This window comes from Microtus ochrogaster, chromosome 15 (assembly GCF_000317375.1).
Source record: "Microtus ochrogaster isolate Prairie Vole_2 chromosome 15, MicOch1.0, whole genome shotgun sequence".
NCBI classification, from domain to species: Eukaryota; Metazoa; Chordata; class Mammalia; order Rodentia; family Cricetidae; genus Microtus; species Microtus ochrogaster.
Window position 1 is genome coordinate 5,157,215 of NC_022017.1, and position 17,814 is coordinate 5,175,028.

General features: G+C 51.4%; 1 protein-coding gene across 2 annotated transcripts in view; it reads left to right on the forward strand.

Moving 5' to 3' along the window:
- The window catches only part of Faim2 (Fas apoptotic inhibitory molecule 2), a 33,899-nt gene extending 17,102 nt beyond the window's left edge, over nt 1-16,797 (forward strand). For both annotated transcript variants that reach the window (XM_005353914.3, XM_005353913.3), the window contains exon 12: nt 14,339-16,797. In XM_005353914.3, coding sequence (XP_005353971.1) covers nt 14,339-14,488 — 150 coding nt within the window. In that variant the 3' untranslated portion in view covers nt 14,489-16,797. The remainder of the gene's footprint in view (nt 1-14,338) is intronic.
- Nucleotides 16,798-17,814: the final 1,017 nt, after the last annotated feature.

Below are 17,814 nucleotides of genomic sequence, written 5' to 3' on the forward strand. Positions count from 1 at the left end.
GGGGGATAGCCTACTGTGTGTCGGGGATAGCCTACTGTGTGTGGGGGATAGCCTACTATATAGACTAAGTTAGTACAGTCCTAGGGCAGTCTAAGAAGATTCACATACCTAGCGAAAGGCTTCATTAGAGGGAAATTGTTCTTTACTGTTCTCACCAAAGTCACTTCACAATAATAGCTAATTTATTTATTTGTGCATTTATATACCTATTTGGCTTTTTAAAACAAATTGACCTCACTAAGTGGTAGTGATGTATGCCTTTAATCCCAGCACTGGGGAGACAGAGGTAGGGAGATCTCTGTGAGGTCTAGGCTATCCTGGTCTACAAAATGAGTTCCAGGACAGATCAAGGCCATTACACACAGAAATCCTGTTTTGAAAAACCAAAAACCAAACAGACAAAATAAATTGGCCTTGAACTTGCAGTCCTCCCATCTCTCAGCCTGCTGGGCACGGGTATTATGGGCTTGCACACCCAAGGCTCAGCTAAAAGTGAGCACTCACTTTCTGCCATCCGCCTCTCTTTTGTTCTTAATTCCCACACCACACCTAGCAGACAGGTTTCACTCTTCTGCCATCACAACAAAGAGGAAGTTCGGTGGTGTCAGGTAACATTCCAAAGCCATCCTGGCATCCTAGAAAACGGTAGGACAAGGCTGAGAACTCGGACATCTGGCTTGAGAGGCCCATGAAAGGCAGCAGCCAGGTGGGAAGTGCCTAGAAGCAGGTGCCCAGATAACATAACCAAAACCTATCCGTGCAAGACAGCCCAATATACCCTTTGGTCAGGTAGGCCCTGAGCACCTGAGCACGTACCCCAGGATCACCCAAGAGACAGCTGGCGTCCATAACATCTTCATGGGAAGCCAGACTTCCTCCCTCTCAGCCCTGCTAAGTAATCAGAGTTCCCAGTTTAGTCACCAATTCAAGACTCATGGATGACAAAAATTCCAATACATCCCAGGGAGATAGACAACCTTAAATTACTTCTTCTGCCAGGGGGTGTTGGTGCTCACTTTTAATCCCAACACTCAGGAGGCAGAGGCAGGTGGATCTCTGTGAGTTCAAAGCCACCTTGGTCTACAGAGCTAGTTCTAGAACAGCTAGGGCTGTTACATAGAGAATCCCTGTCTCAAAAAAAAATTCCTCTGTCATCCACCCATCATGGTGATGCACATTTGTAATCCTAGCATTTGGAAGACCAAAGCAGGAGGATCAGAACTTTAAAGTTATCTTTCATTCTTTAGAGACTTTGAGGTTGAAAGCACTGCAAAGTGAAGCCAAGTAACTTCCACATCAGACGTTCTGGGTTAACATCTACAGTAAAGACCAGCTCTGAAATCAAGATTCAGGGGTGCTGCGCCTAGTTAGTGCCATTCCCAGTGTCTCCACTGGAAATCCCACTTCTTGGAAACCCTAACTCCTAAATAAACCAGATGATGGTTACCCAGGGTAACCAGTGATGCCCACTCCATCATCTGAGGAGCATGCCTCCTTCCAGGTCAGCTCTGGAAAAGGAATGGGAGGACGGTAAGAAGGCAAAATCGGGGCCACAAACCGAGGCAGTAGCATCAGGAGGCCTCGGAGAGCGGCCATGGCTAGGGTCAGGCGAGGAATCAAACCAGGGCGAGGAAGCTGATGCAGCTGGAGAAGAGCGGGCATCTGTAGAAGGCCAGGGCATGCACGCTGCTTCCTGAGGATCAGGTGGCAGCAGGCGTGGAAGCTGTGCATACAGATAGGGCTGGGTGGAAGGTACTAAGCCTTTAATCTGCTTAATAATCTCTTGTGTTGTTAGAATGATAAAAATGATCCCAGCCACCTGTCCCACCCATGGTGTCCTGTAGAACACTTTCACACCTATTGTCTCATTGTGTCTGTACCACAATCCAGGGGAGGAAACAAGGCTGGTCTTCTAAGAGCTGCCTTGCTCGTTGGAGGCCCTAAGGGTTAAGTTGTGGGACTGGCAGAGTCTCATGGCCAGGAAAAGACAGGTCCAGGCCCAGGGCTGATATCCTGAAACTGGTGTCCAGTGCCTCTCTGGTCACCTGGGGAGAGGTGTCCTTTTTCCCTCCCCTCATTATCATCTTTATCTTGGTGAGTATCATTCATGTGCTGATTTCTCTACTAGACTGTTGTGTCAGCAGGGAAACACGCTGTAATTTCTCCCATCTAAAGAAAAATAAAAACCCCAGAATACTCTTGACCCCCATCACCATACAGCCCTTGATCATTCTCTGTTCCTCACTTATAGCAAAAGCTCTTTAAGAATCTACGCTCCTCTCCTACAACACGCCTCCCGGCTGCCCGTCACTCTCCCTACCCACCCCCTCCCTTCCTCTATCCTTCTGCTCCCACTCTCTCTTGGACTGAAGCCAGGGCTTTGTACATGCTAAGTGTGAAGTCTACCACTGAGCTCATCCTTAGCCCACTGAGCACGCTGGAGAACGCTGCCATCCAGTTCATCAGCAACCTCCAGGGGGCCAAAGCCAGCAGCAGCAGCCTCAGCCCTCGGGGGCCCAGCTCAGCGGAATCTGACTCATTGTTCAGTCCCCCAGAAGCATCCTCCATGCCTCCTGCTTCCTGTTTTTGTTTAGCAGGCCCCACCCCGTCCTGCGCTGGGTCTCTGAGTCTTCTCTTTCTGCCTCCTTCCCTCAGGAGCCCAGACAACCTCCATGCTTTGAATATTGTGCTTTATACTGACGACTGTAAATTTGCACCTGTCAGCCCTAGTGTCTGAATTCCGGACTGGAATGCTCAGTTGCTGCCACAGCACGCCCTTCGCAATCTAACAGACCCTTCCTCCTATAACATGTGCAAGAGTCTTCTTTTTCCTGGGTGCCCCTGCCTCTAGGTTCTTCCCTCAGCCTCTCTCATTGTCCCCACTCAGGAAAAACTCCTTGGCAGCTCTACTCCTTTCCTTACACATCAGACTCAGCTCCAGGTCTCATGGATGAATCCCTTACCTAGAGCTCAAGTCCTCTGCCAAGCCCCAGAGCCCTTCTTTCCCAGCGGAGACACAATTGCCTCCCACCAGGCTTGTTGCAATGCCCCTGCAGCATCCCCGGCTGTGCCCACATCTCTGATCCAGCTAGCAGGCAGGAGTGGGAACCCCCCACACCCCACTCTTCGCATCCAGCAGCCAGATGCTTCCCACAGGTCCCCCCACCTTTGACCTCCTCCTCCCCCACTTTGCTGCATCCATTGGGTCCCTTGATGCCTAGACATAGCAGGCTCCTTCCACACCCGGGGCTCCACACCTGATCTGCTCCTCTGTCCCCTGAGACCCCCAGTTTCCATTACTCCCATATTTTGTCCCCTTCACAGCACAGCGCGCCCCCATACTCACGCTCTGCCCCCTCCCCCTGGACGCCTAACTCTCACTAGCCCATCTATGTCTTCCTCGAACACATTCTGGATTTTTCTGATTTGTTTTTCTAATTTTTCTGATATTTTCTGACTCAGGGGAAATTTAAACTCCTTGAGAGTGGGGTTCACCCACCACTCTGGTTTGTTCATTGATGTAGCCCCAGCACCTGAGATGGTATACTACACAGCAGACACCCACAGATGTTTGTGGGGCTAATGGGTGTCAGGGGAGCGAGGTGGGGGCAGGGCATGTCTGAGATGCTGGGATGGCCCAGTTGCACAGCTGGCCCAGGTGTCTCCCTGAGTCACAGGGAGGAGGAGGAACTTTGGTGCCCAGTGACCCCCACAATGTCTCATTCGATCAACTCATCCAAAGCCTTGGCTGTGATCATCTTGAAGGTTACATAAAGAGAGGGTGTGGGTGTGCCCTTCTGCCTAGGGAAGGGAAGGGAAGACAGGTCCTTGGATGCCACGATGCATTCCAAAATCAGCAGCTGCCCCTGAAGGAGATCTCGTGCCTTCTCATTAAGCCCCTGCCTGGTGTCCAGTGCTGGCCCCTGCCTAGCATCCAGGGCTGGCCCTGCCTAGCATCTAGTGCTGGCCCCTGCCTGGCGTCCAGGGCTGGCCTCTGCCAACTTCTTCCAGCGTCACCTGTTGTGGGATCTGTGCCCCTCTAGCTGGAGCACACAATGGGCGCTTTCTCTGCTCTGCAGTCAGTCAGGCAAGACAAGGGGCACACAGAACCCCCTGGCCTGATGACTGCCTCATGAAGGATATATGAGAAAGGGATAAAGAAAATAGTCAGATGAGGCCCTGAACCCTTGGCAGGGCCTTCCCTCCCTATTCCCACCAGCCTGGGCCTTACAGAGACTGAGACCATCCAATGAGTCCCACAATCCTCAGCTCCCACTCTGAGAAATCCATCTTTCAGACTAGGGCCACCCAGCTTGGAAGTCACGGCCTCACGGGGCTCTGGTCCAGCCTCGAGAAGGCCTTTCTAGGTCTCTCCCACGTCCAGCCTTGGTGCATTGTCAGGAAGCCTCGAGCTTGCCTCTTGACCCCTGCCTCTACCCCTTTCTGGATGCCGGGGCTGAAATGCCCGTAGAAGTGGGTGAGTCAGTGGGAAGGTGTTGGCTCTGAGTGGCTCTGCCGTTCTTTCTCCACTAGTACCCTCTGGAGAGGTAAATCATGGGCCAGGCTGGGGTGATGGGGCAGGGCTGTGGGGCTGGGCAGAAACTGTGTAGGGCAGGGCCAAAGGCCTGGCTAGTCTGCCCCACACAACAGCTGCTCCTCCAGGGTCCCACATCCGAAAAAGCTGCTTTAACATTACCCGACCGTCTTTGGGGTGGCTTAGCCGTCCCAGCCACCCAAAACAGGAAGCCAAGTCCCAGAAATCCAGGGAAGAAATTAGACGAGGGCCGCAAGAACTCAGGAGCACTAGGAAGAGAACTTTGCCTTCTGACCCAGTGCAGCCTGCTCAAGGACCTTGGGAGCCACTGAGAGTTTCCATGAAAAATGGCAGGCCACACACTTTGGAAAAATCAGCAAATAGTCAGGTGGATGGGCCAGAGGTTGGGAGACCAGTGGGCACTGGTGCTGTGTCTCCAGGTCAAGTGCTGTGTCAAGACTGGAGGCTGCGAGGCCTGACAGAGTGGAGGGAAGTTTTCTGTATGGGGTGCTAGGCCCCCAGGTCTGGGTGCTGACCCCTGACTACCATGCTAAGCCATCTGTTCTTAGTCCCTCCTGAGGCCCAGAGAGAGCAATTGTGTATGCACACATACATATACGCACACACACAGACTCTCACACATCCACACACACCACATACACGTGCATTTGCACACACATATGCACACACTTGCACACACACTCATACTCTCTCATGCGTTCACACTCACACACGTACACATTCATTCACACACATGACACATGTGCACACACTCACACACACATTCACGCACACATACACGCGTATGCACACACAGCCTAAGTATCACAGTCCTCTTGATTCAACCCTGCCCATTACAAGACAGGAAAACAAAACTGGGGGGCTACGGACCTAGAGTGGCCTTCTTAGCCTGTCGCCCTGGAGGAAGCTCTAATTCCATCCAGCCCCACAGAGATTCTGGGTTCTCTGACACAGTTTAAGGCAACCCTGAGCACCTCAGAAGTTTAAGGGAATCTTCTAGTCCCCTATCCTTGCTCTGCCTCTCACTTGGTCGCCTAGTGAGGGCCATAGTGTAGGCCAAGTCTTCCTCAAACCAAGGCAACAATGTACAGTGAAAACCAGCCCCATGGGCCAAGGTTGTCAAACTCATTCTCTTGTTCCGAGGGGTCATATGAGCCTCAAGACTACGTGAGGACTTTCCATTCTGTCACCCTTCCTCTGCCACAGGAGGTGCTATTTCCTCTGAGCCATGTGAAGCTGGTGGCTGGGTCTGAAGTAGGAGGAGGGTGTGGTCAACTGGCCGTCCTAAGGTCTACTTCCTGGTCACTGATACCACAGTGACCCTCCTAAGATTCTAATCCTCCCACCAACACCTCGTGACACCTGAATGGTCGGGAAAGCAGCCTGCCAGACAGAGGAGAAAGGAAACCCTGTCCCCAAGGGGAGGGATCAGGATGACTAGGAGACTGTGCAGAAGCAGGCAAGAGAACTCACTACGCCCACCAGCTATGCAGGGCAGGGCACGGAGAGAGAAATTCCAATTCTTGGTCCAGCATGCGGCTGTCCACCGCAGAACCAAGCAGAGACATAATGGGCAGGGACAACGGGCATGCAGAGAGGAGAAGCCCTTCTGCTGGCCAGGACATCCCCACCAAATCACATCCAGGCCTTATTCATTTTTACCCTAGTGTGACTTTTGGTAAGCTTGTCCCTTGGATCTTTCTGGGCCTCACTTGCTTCATCTATACAATGGAACTAATTTCCCATACGTTCACAAGTCTATTGTGAAGGTCATTTGCAAAGGAGATTGTAGAAGGAGCAGCGGGCCGGGCTGCGTCCCACCACCCAGCTAGCTTTACCCCAAATAATTACATGGAAACTGTATTCTTTTAATTACTGCCTGGCCCATTAGTTCTAGCCTCTTATTGGCTAATTCTTACATATTGATCTAACCCATTTTTAATATTCTGTGTAGCACCACGAGCTGGCTTACCAGGAAAGATCTTAACCTGCGTCTGTCTGGAGTGGGAGAATCATGGCCACTGCCTGACTCGGCTTCTTTTTCCCAGAATTTTGTTCTGTCTATTCCGCCTACCTAATTTTCTGTCCTATCAGGCCAAGCAGTTTTCTTTATTAGTTAACCAATGAAAGCAACAGATAAGATACAAGACCCACCTCCATCATTTCCCCTTTTTCTGTTTAAACAAAAAAGAAATAAAATTACATATAACAAAACAGTTATCAAGTAAGGATTACAGTTACAATATTTATATTTACTTTGTCTTTCATCATAACTAAGGAAAACTATAACTATCTATATATTCTTTAATTTTATCAAAGACTCCAGAAGGATATAATACTTCCTAAGCAAACAAGAAATCCAAATTCTAGAAATGACAGAGACATCTCACTGCCTGGACAGTCACCCAAAGTTCCTCTGTACCATTGGGGCATCCATCTTCAGCCTACAGGCCCATAGTATCCAGCAGACTCTTCCATGAAGCAGGAAATTTCAAAGACAGTTCAATCACTTTCTGCGTCCTGCAGAATGTCTCACAGACTCTTTCATGAGTCAGGAACCCCAAAAGACCATCTCACCTATAGGCAATTTCAGCAGTCCTCTCTCTGCGGGTTCTTTGTGTCCAGTTTTTGTATCAGTCCAGGCAAGAGCAGTTTCTTGCCCAAATGGCTATCAAACTCCTTAAGGAGCCTCTTCGATGCCCATCTTCCTCTTGAAGTAGATTGGTGCTGCCAGAAGCAGACGTGTCTCATTGTCATGAAAAACCCTAAGTTATTAAAACATTAAATGCCATATCCTGCAGTCTTTGAAAGATATGAAGAATCTCTATGTTACTGAAATATATCTCTATATATCTAGAAAATCTAACTAACATGACTACAAGCTTGACTATTATTGATACAAGACCCACCTCCATCAGGAGATAAAGAGAAACTTAGCACTTGGTACATGGCAGCCTTTACTGTCATTCTTATGTTAGGGCAGGGCTTGGGAGCCAGAGCATCATGTTTGGAATGCTGTGCGAGCCACTCCCACTAGGAAATATCTTCTTTGGTTTCTCTAAGTGGAACCAGTGATAGAACCCACCCCTGTAAATGAAGACTGTGCTTTTGTTTCCCAGCCACTCAGACAGGAATAAACCACACAAAAACTGTATTATTACATCACTATTTGGCCAATGGCTCAGGCATATTCCTAGCTAGCTCTTACATATTAAATTAACCCATTTCTATTATTTTATATTTTATCACAAGGCTCATGATTTGCTACCTCACATCTTGCCTCTTGGAAGGCTGGCATCAGCCTGACTCCGCCTTCTTTCTCCATGCATTCAGATTAGTTCTCCCACCTAGCGATATTCTGCCCTGCCATAGGTCAAAAATCTTCTTGATTAATCAATGGTAATAAAACATCACACCCCTTAGGGGTTGTGACTTTAAAATGAGTTGGCTATGTCTAGTGCTTAGGAAGGGCAGGGCATGTGGCCAGTTACCTGAGAGGAGCAGAGGCTGTCCAAGGTCAGGGCCATGCTTTGAGGTCTCCCAGCCTGTGCTCTCCAGCACGACTTTCTAGTCTTGCCTTCTCTGCCGTGGTTACTCTCACACACATTTATACAATGCTTCCCTGGCTTCCTGAGCCAGACTCACTGGCTGCAATTCCTGCCAGACTCACTGGCTGCAATTCCTGCCAGACTCTACTCCTCCAAGGGCTTGCTTGGAGGTGCGAAGCTTGTGGCTTTGATACTTCTGTAACCTTAGCCAGAGAAGAGACTTTCCTGTGGTGTCAGGCAAACAATGGAGGCCAGGCCTCCACTCAGCAGCCTGTCCCCATTCCCCTGCTGCCCCATAATGCCTGCAGTCAGGCAGGAAGCTCTGAGGTCTTGACAGGACAGCCTCTTTCTTTTCTATGTGTATGCAGTGTGTGTGTGTGTGTGTGTGTGTGTGTGTGTGTGTGCATGACTGTGTGTGTTTGTGTGTGTGTTTGTATGAGTGTGTGCTTATCTGTGTGTGTCTGTGTGAGTGTGTGCATGTCTGTATGTGTTCGTGTGAGCGTGTGCTGCATGCCCGTGTATTCCCATGAGCGTAGAGCCAGAAGACAGTGTAGACAACAATCTTAATTGCTCTCCATCTCTCACTGAACTTGGAACTAGCGCACCAGTACCTATAATTGGTCTTAATAATAAAAAGCCAGAGTCAGATACGGGGGTAAATGCTGAGAGATCAGAGAAGTAAAAGAGCCAGACGTTAGAGAGACCTTTTACTTCTACCGAGTCCTCAGACTAAAGGGGGTCAAAATTCTGTCTCTTCAAGACCTCAGACTGAATCCTAAGCTCCTGTCTCCTCCCATTTTATATTCCTCTCTCCGCCCAGCCCTATCCCTTCCCATGTCCACCTCCCTAGTGCTGGGACTAAAGGTCTGTGCCACCACAGCCTGGCTGCTATGACTAACTAGTGGCTTAGCTCTGCACTCTGATCTTCAGGCAAGCTTTATTTGTTAGATCACAAACAAATTATCATCACAAGTCCCACTAGGCTGACTCGGGGAAATCTGCCTATCTCTTCCTCCCCGGCACTTGGTATTCCAAATGCATGATGTAGGCAGCTTCTATGTTTGTTCTGGGGATCCAAACTCGGGTTCTCAAGATCTCTCTTTTATTAGCTGAGCCACAGCCCCTGGCGGCTTCTTTTCCTACAAATCCAAAGCCCTCCAGCTACGGCTGGGTGTGCTTCTAATGCCAGCACCCAGGAGTTGGGAGGCAGGAGAACTGAGATTTGGAGGCCAGCCTGGCCTACATATCAAGAGCCTGTCTTAAAGAGAAGTGGGTAGGGGGGGCATCACAAAGGGCAAAGTCACCCTCCCATTCTAAAAGAGCAGACAGAGCACCAGAGGAGCTCAGTCCTCTGTGCCGTTCAACTAGGAAGCCTGTGTTTCTCTGAGCAAAGGGTTCTGTGTGCATCTCTTCTTACTCCATTCTTTTTGTTTGTTTGTTTTTTGTTTTTCGAGACAGGGTTTCTCTGTAGTTTTGGTGCCTGTCCTGGAACTAGCTCTTGTAGACCAGGCTGGCCTCAAACTCCCAGAGATCTGCCTGCCTCTGCCTCCTGAGTGCTGGGATTAAAGGCATGTGCCACCACCGCCAAGCTTCTTATTCCATTCTTATAGCACACATATGTGCACACACACGCACATGCGTGCACACACACCAGCATGAGTACACACACACACCAGCATGAGTGCACACACACCAGCATGCGTGCACACACACACACACGCACATGCGTGCACACACACCAGCATGCGTGCACCCCCATTGCTTCTCTTGGCACTTTGGTATCAGCAGACTTGAGCTGTCTTCTTGGCTGTGTGATGAGGGCAAGTTGGTTATATTCCCTGTGCTTCAGGCATGTCACCCAACAGTGGGGACAGAAATGTGACATTCATCACAGAGGCTTACATGAGTATTTAAAACAGTCACGAGCCTGTCTTGTGCTATTTTAATCCTTCTGTATATGTTATTCTTCACAATATAGGAATACATCCACTCCTGGGTTTCAGCTTTTGAAAATCTTAAATATGGATGAAGCAAGCACTTTGACCACGCTCCTTGCCTTCCCCCGTGGTGACCATGATGGGCAGTCACTCTCTTCCTAGACTTCTACAGACGTGCTTGCTTAGAGGCTCTTATTCACACGTGTACTTTTGTGCAACGGTGTGATAAGGACTTTTCTGCGGCTTGCTTTCTTCTCATGGTAGCAGATAACAGAAACATTTTCGCCGTGCTGCGTCAGTTTTGTTAAGTGGCTCCTGCGTCAGTTTCGTTAGCTGGCTCCTGTCAGACTGGGTGGTTTCCAGTAAAGCTCTGTGAGAACCCGCCCTCCAAGAATGGCCAGGGCTCTCTGCTCCTGCGCTGTGTGCCTTTTCTGTAGGACCAACCTGCTGGCTCAACACATTGCAACCCCAGGTTTTTAATATTTATCCCTTGTCTGCTGATGGCCTCCCCATGGTGTGGCTCTCTCAGAGTGCCTTAGCCTCACCTCTGAGCCATGTTTGAGGGAAGGACAAACAACAGATAAAAGCTTAATTCCCAATGTAGCAGGGTCAGGGTCAAGTCAGTTACGTGGCCAGAGTCTGTAGATCAGTGTTTTTCGACCTGTGGGTTGTGATCCCTTTGGAAGGGGTTGCATATCAGACATTTATATTACGATTCATTAAAAGTATCAAAATTACATTATGAAGTAGCAATGAAAATAATGTTGTGGTTGGGGGTCATGGAACATGAGGAACTGTATTAAAGGGTCATCAGGAAGGTTGACAACCACTGGTTTAGATTCAGCCCTACTGAGTAGGAGAATTAGGACAGGGTCCCACTCCCCTCCCCCAAGCCCACTCTGCCCCAGCTCCACCAGAACAGAGGTGTGGTCAGGTTCCAGCACCAGACAAGTGGCCATCAGCAAGCCAAATTTCTCTCTAAGACCCCTAACCCCATAGGCTGACCGGAGACAATGCCCACCTGCCTGTGCACACAGGGACAGTGAGCTGAGCTAACGTAGTAGCATGTATAAGGACCGTCATATAGTCCAGATTCATTACTCATATTCTAATGCTGCACTGCCTCTGGCCCCATCCCACCCGCTCCTGCAGAGCCCCGTGTTCAGCTACAAGTTAACCTTTCCAGGGGGAACAGTTACATTTCCAGGTGTCAGCAGCTGATCTTAGTTTGCAACTAGTATGTTAACTGTAAACAAGGCCACCCACTGCCGGCTCAGGACTCAGAAGGTTGGCAATGCTTCAGTCACCATGGAGACGCTAGCCGGTTACTTTTCCCTTAGTAATGCGTGCTTATAATGGGATTTTAAAAAATCATTTTACATTTATTTGCGTGTGTGTTTGTACACGTGTGTGCCCCAGAGATTAGAGGACAACTCATAGAAGTCATTTCTCTCTGCTGTGTGGGTTCTAGGGATCAAGTCCAGGCCACCAGGCTTGATAGCAAGTACCCTCATCTGCCCCATCATGCTGGCCCTTATAATGGAATTCTGGATGATGTTTCTTGCTCTCATTAAACTGTCAGTTCTAAGTTCCCTGAGACATAGTAGGTGCTCAGTAAATATGAGCAAGCACAAGTAAGTAAAAGGCTCCCGGTTGGCTCTCTGCATGAGGCTGCAGCAGTGGATGGTAACTCCTTTGGGGCAGCCACCCCTGTTAGCACCATTCGGATGAGTATCCAGGGCCAGGGCCAAGCGCAGGTGGAGCAGTTATTATTATTCCACGCTTCTCCGCAGCCAGCTAGCTGTTCTGGGTGGGTGTTCCTTGGAGGGGCACCCAAACCTGATCAGGTCCAAGCCTTCTAGGTTGAAAGATTCTATTTCATGAGCTCACCCAGGGGTGACCAGGCTCTGGGAAATCAACCAAGCACTGCTGATGGATAAGCTAGCTCAGCGATTTATTAACTTCTGCTTGGCAGCTGTGCCCGCTAAACAGCCCGCAGCATCTGAGCCCCCCTCTGCCACCCCCCGCTTGTTCTCTTTGCAGAGGAAACCTCACTTAGGAAGCCAAACCTCATTCTGCCAAGTAGACTGGAGTAAAAACGATAGTGAGGGATAATGGCAGTCGAGGCCTCTGTACAGTCAGGGTGCTGTGACCCTCGATGCCATCCTGCTTTGTAAAATGGAGGCACTGAGATCACATAGCCAAACTGACTCTTGAAACCTGGAGCAAAGACTCAAACCTCAGCCTTCCAGCTTCAGTCTGTGTTCGGGGAGGCCCTGCCCTTAATGCTGCTGTGCTGGGAGGCCCAATCCTAGCATAGAGGGCCCCCTCAACCCTCACTGCAGCTCCCCATTTCCCTTCTGTTAAAACTGTGCAGAGTCCCCTCAGATCCCTCTGCCTCCCTGACGATGCCGGAGCCACCTGAGTCTCATTAGCAGTGCCTGCCTTGTCTTTGGGAGGATGCTGTTCCTGCAGACGCCGGCAGAGCCCCAGTAACAGCTACGGTTCATTAGGTACCAGCTGGAGGTCAGGTGTCTCAGACACAGCTTGGTTATCGCAGGCTGGCAACAGCCTCATGAGGCAAACACCCCATCTTCCCTCACAGCTAGGGATTCGCAGGCCAAAGAGAAGGCATCGTGTTCGTTCTCCTGACTGAGTAAGTGGTAGGACAGTCTCCAAGCCGGATGACCTTCAAGACAGAGCTCAGAGTCACCCTTGCCCCCCACACCTTCAGGGGGATGACCCATCTCATGTACCATGTGCTGGAGTCTCTGCTTCCTTCCTGTATTGTGTGGCATTAGCATGGAGGGCAAGAATCCTCCCAGGCTCCCTGGGGGCTGCATCTAAAACATCCCAAGGAGTCTGGGTCCAGGGAGTGGAGTTCTTGGATGGGGTGAAGGGAATGGATCGGGACATCTTTCAGCCTCCCTTTGGGCAAATCCAAGCTCCAAGGTCAGGTGACCTCCCTCTTGTCACCTGCCTTCCCACAGTGCCCCCACTGTACTTCCTCACCGTTCACAACAGGTCCCTCGGGTCCCCAGGGCCTCCTAAGTTTGTCCAGCCTAGCCGATGCCCACGGCTCCTTCACACCCCAGGTAACATGTCACCCTCCCAGGACACCGTCCTCTTGAGCAGTCAGGAGCTCTCACTCCACAGCCCTAATTATAGCAAGGGCCCAGCTTCCACGTAATTATCTAGTTCTCCCCCACATCATTAGGCAGTGAGCCTCGCCAAAGCACACAGATTTGTCTCTTAGTCCCTGGCATGCATTTGTCACCCGGTACATTTGTGCGCGTGTGTGTGGGATGGTGTATGAGGAACCCAGGCCTTCTGCATTCAGTGATGAAGGAGCTAGGTGCCGAACATGAATGAATCTAAAGAAACCTCAGCCCGTGTAGATCCAGTTCTTCCCCTTTTAGACACTGGGAGACTTTGGGGACTCTGCCTGCCTAATTTCATATGCTGCTTGCAAGAGGTTTCTGCGGCCAAGACTGAACCCGGAGGAAAGCTCTGAGGGAGGGGCGGAGTCTCTGCGGGCAGTGGATGGTTGGGGACAGAGGAGAGCTGTGGCTAAGGCAGTTGGTGCAGAATCATCCACTAGGCCCAGAAGGTTCCCCTGGGAGATCGGGAGACGAGAGACGCGTTAATCCTGCGTGCTGCAGAGCTCAGCAGAGGGGAATGGTTGGGTTTGTGGGCGCTGGGGCCAGCCTGCTCAAACCCCGGGTTTGCCATTTCCCCACGTGAGTGGAGCAGGGTAAATATTTTACATCTCTGGCCTCAGTTTCCTCTAGTAAGGGCACTTCGACTGGAAGGAGCTGATGTCCGTAAAGCATATAGCAAGCTCCTAGAATACTGTGCATTATCCTCAGACACGGAACAGGACCTGGACAGCAGCATGAAGCCTGTCTCAACAGAAAGCCCCCTGCTTCAGGAGGCCCTCATAGGTGGCCACACTCACCCAGGACAGACTCCTAGTTAACTGCCAAAAGGACAGACTCCTGTTAACCCTCAGCACTGCCGGAAGGCACTTGGCATTACTGTGGGTTCCTCTCATCTCTCTAACATCCCCCCACCCCCAGACTTTAGCGAGCAGGGACTGTGCCCTCTGCTATAGCTCTGCCTGGAAGAAAACAGGTGCTCAGTAAATAGGTGTTAGATATAATTAGGGGCGGAAGGTGTTGGGAAGATTTCAAGCTCTGGGCCATCACTAAACCACCAGGTCCTAAAACCAGCAGCTTAGGCCCCTTAGTGTCCACCCTGATTGATTACCTGACTTCTCATTCTTTCCTCTCTTCCAGTTCCTGGCATTTGATACCCAGTTGTTGATGGGTAACCGTCGCCACTCGCTGAGTCCCGAGGAGTATATTTTTGGAGCCCTCAACATTTATTTAGACATTATCTATATCTTCACCTTCTTCCTGCAGCTTTTCGGCACCAGCAGGGAATGAGGAGACCTCTGCATCCCTACGTTCCTCCAGAGAACGTCCCTTCCCTGCCCTGTGACCCCTCTGTGTTCCTGCAAGTCCAGACATAAACGTGCTGCAGCCAGCTTGTGAGCGGTCGCTCTCTCCTGCAGCCAGCCCTCTGTAGCTTGTACATATGCCATCCTTGGGGCCCAACAGACCTGAGGCCACACCATCCCCTGCGGTGCCCCTGACACCCAAGTACATCCTCCAAGTGGGACAGTCATGGCTGAGGGCACCTCTGGATTTGCAGACCCAGGGGATGAGTGGGAGGAAGCCCCCTCAGAGGTGGGAAGGAGACCCCAGAAAACTGGCTGCAACTGTGACCCCACCAAACCTGCTCTAGGATTTTACTTCTTCTCTCAGGTTGTAAGGGCAAAGACTGAGGGGACATGACTGGAACATAAGGACAGGGCACCGGGTGTTGGGGGTGAAGCTGTCCCAGGCTGTCCCTCTCTCGGCTGTTAGGACCAGTGGCTTGTTCTAGAGACCTGGACAATATAAAAGGAGTAGGGATGCTTCCATTGCTTGCCTCAGTTTGCCCTCCCGGGTCATAGGATGGACAGGGGAATGTGCCTAAATGTGGGCCTGGCCTGAGCTCCCACGCAGCCAGTTGCGAGGACTGAATAAGGCAGCCGGTCAAACTGCAGTCACTGGGCAGGCATGTGTGAATGCAGGACTAACACCCCGTCTTTGTTTCCACAGGCCTGAGGGGAAAGTGAGGTGAAAGTAGTTCTAACTGCTGAGCAGCCCTTACCAGGGGCTGTCTTTCTGTCCCTTCCACACCTATTTCCTGAGCCTCCCCCTGTCTTCTGCTATGTCCTGCCTTATGTCCCTCCTGTCAGGCCTCCTGAGGCCTGAGGAGTGGAGGCCTCCATGTCCCTTCCCCCAGCTTCCCTGGCCACTCAGCCCAGAGTCCCTGGGCCCTTGCCCCCTTATCTTCATATCTCTGTAATTTGGAAGCTGCCCAGCTCACGGTCACAGCCAGGGCCAATCCCTTGAGCCTATCCCATGTGATGAGGCCAGAACTCCTTATCGGCCTCCAGGCGGCTGGGATCTCAGGCAGAGTGTGCGTCAGCCACCCCGTCCTGGCTGAGTGCCCACTGGAGAGGGGACCAGGGGCCACACCTGGGGCAGCATGCAGCCCACATGTGCACATGGCCAGCTCCAGGCCAGTGGAAAGTTACTGGATGGAGGCTAGGAGGCTCTGTGGATGTAGGGGGCTCTGTTTTCTCCCCCAGGAAAGGGGACTAGGTAGCCTATCCATTCCTGTCCCTGCCCCTCCCCACCTTTGGGAAACATTACAGAAGCCTTTGAAATTTTGTTCTTCCTTGACTCTTTGAGAAAGGAAGGAACCAAGAATGTGGTGGGGGTGGGGCAGTTGGCATGAGTGCCCACTGCTGCAGGGGCCCTGCAATGGTGATCCACACATCCCCACTGCAGAGGCAAAGCCGGGGGTTGGCGATAAATCCATCGTCATCTATTAATCCTGGGGTCAGTCACAGCTGCTCCATTCAGACGGGCTGGACTGAGACTTGTGTAAACTATGGACGTGGGTGGTCAAGGCCTGGCATCTCGGGGGGGAGGGTTGTTGTATCCCCCCATCTCCCATCCTTGACTCTGAGATGCCAAAATGAGGTTCTCACTCCCTAGAAGTCAGCTGGGAGACAGGATTCCTGGCTTCTGATTGGGCCTCACTGCCCACAGACTTGTGTTTTGTCTGTGACTCTGTTTCCCTATCTATAAGTCCCCAACCAGTGCCAGGGAGAGGCACCAAGACACTTCCACTGACTTCATCTAGTTGCTCACCTTGAGGGCCTCTCCCTATCTCTTGCTTCAGTTCTAGAAAGGTTCAAAGTCCCTCCCCCACTGACCTGCCAACCTCACACTGGCCAGTTTCCCAGAATCCACTTGTCCAAGCCCTCTTCTTCTGGGATAATCTATGCAGAGACTTTGAGGACTGAGAAAGTTTTCCAAAGCTAAGTTCCAAAAACCTGGGGGAAGGGCAAGCCCTCAGCCATAAATAATGTGACCCGGGCACGAGTCACAGCGATCTCAAAGATGGCTCCGCCGTGGAGGTGGAGAGGCCTGCAGCAGGCTTAGCTACAGTCTGCTAACTGAACTGGCAGCAAGGCCAGAGAAAGCCTTGGTGTCGACCCCTGACAGAGCAGTGAAGGGTCCCAGGAACACCTGGGTGGGTCTTGGCAGGAGGAAGGGCGGGAACAAGAATGCAGGATTATGAGGAATGCGGGATTATGAGAAACCGAAGCTGGGCAGGTGCGGCAAACTGTGAAGGAGGAAGGACTCCCGCTGGCCCCTCACATTTTTAGTTCGGGTGGGGCCGGACCTGTGACGGGGTGGGTTGGATTTCATAAAGTTAGAGGGAGCCAGGAATCCATCTGCGATGGGAGGCACAGAGAGGCAGCGTGACCGATCAGGAGGTCCAGGAAGGATAGTCACGTGAAGTCCCTCACTCCCCACACCAATTCCTGGGTTCGTGTACAGCATCTCTTTCGGTGTAGCCCGAGGAAGCCACGAGATTAAGAATCTTGGTTTTTTCATTCCATACCCTTTCTCCTGTAGGAGTCAGGATCCCTCAAGCACCCTAATTCCAAAAGGCGGGGTGGGAGTGAGATGCGGGGGGGGGGGGTAGTGGTGGGGTGAATCAAGTTGGAAATTTTACACAAGGACCTTGCTGCCCCCTTCTGGCTGTTAGGGGAAAAGCAGAGTCCGGCTTGGCAGGGAGGATTGAATTGGTCCCTGGGGACAGAGGCTAGGGACAGGACTCGGGACCCCTGCCTTAAGCTTTTCCCGACAGAGACCCATCGCCACACGCCCAGACGCTGCTGCCCTTTTGGCCTCAGCTCCCACGAGCTCCCCCGGGCCCCTCCCATGTGCCCTTCTGTGACCTCACCTGCTCGGGACCTGTGACTGATTGGAAATAATAAAAGCATTTACTAAGACGCCTGAACTGTTTGCTTGTGGTCTCAGCTGGCTTTGTAGCGTGCGTGGCGTCACTCAGCAGCGGGATGTGCAGAAGCTCCCTTCATTCCCGTCTTTATTTTCACGCGGAAAGAAATCGTTCTGCTCAGTACACCCTTTCCCCGAAGCCTTCTGCAGATCGACCCAACTTGCCTGGTCCAGGGAGCCTGCCCTTTTCCGGGCCTTCTGGCTGAGTCAGCTTCCTTTTTTGAGCTGGGCGGTGGTGGCACACACCTTTAATCCCAGCACTCAGGAGGCAGAGGCCGGTGTCTCTCTGTGAGTTCAAGACCAGCCTGGTCTACGAGAGCTAGTTCCAGGACAGCTAAGGC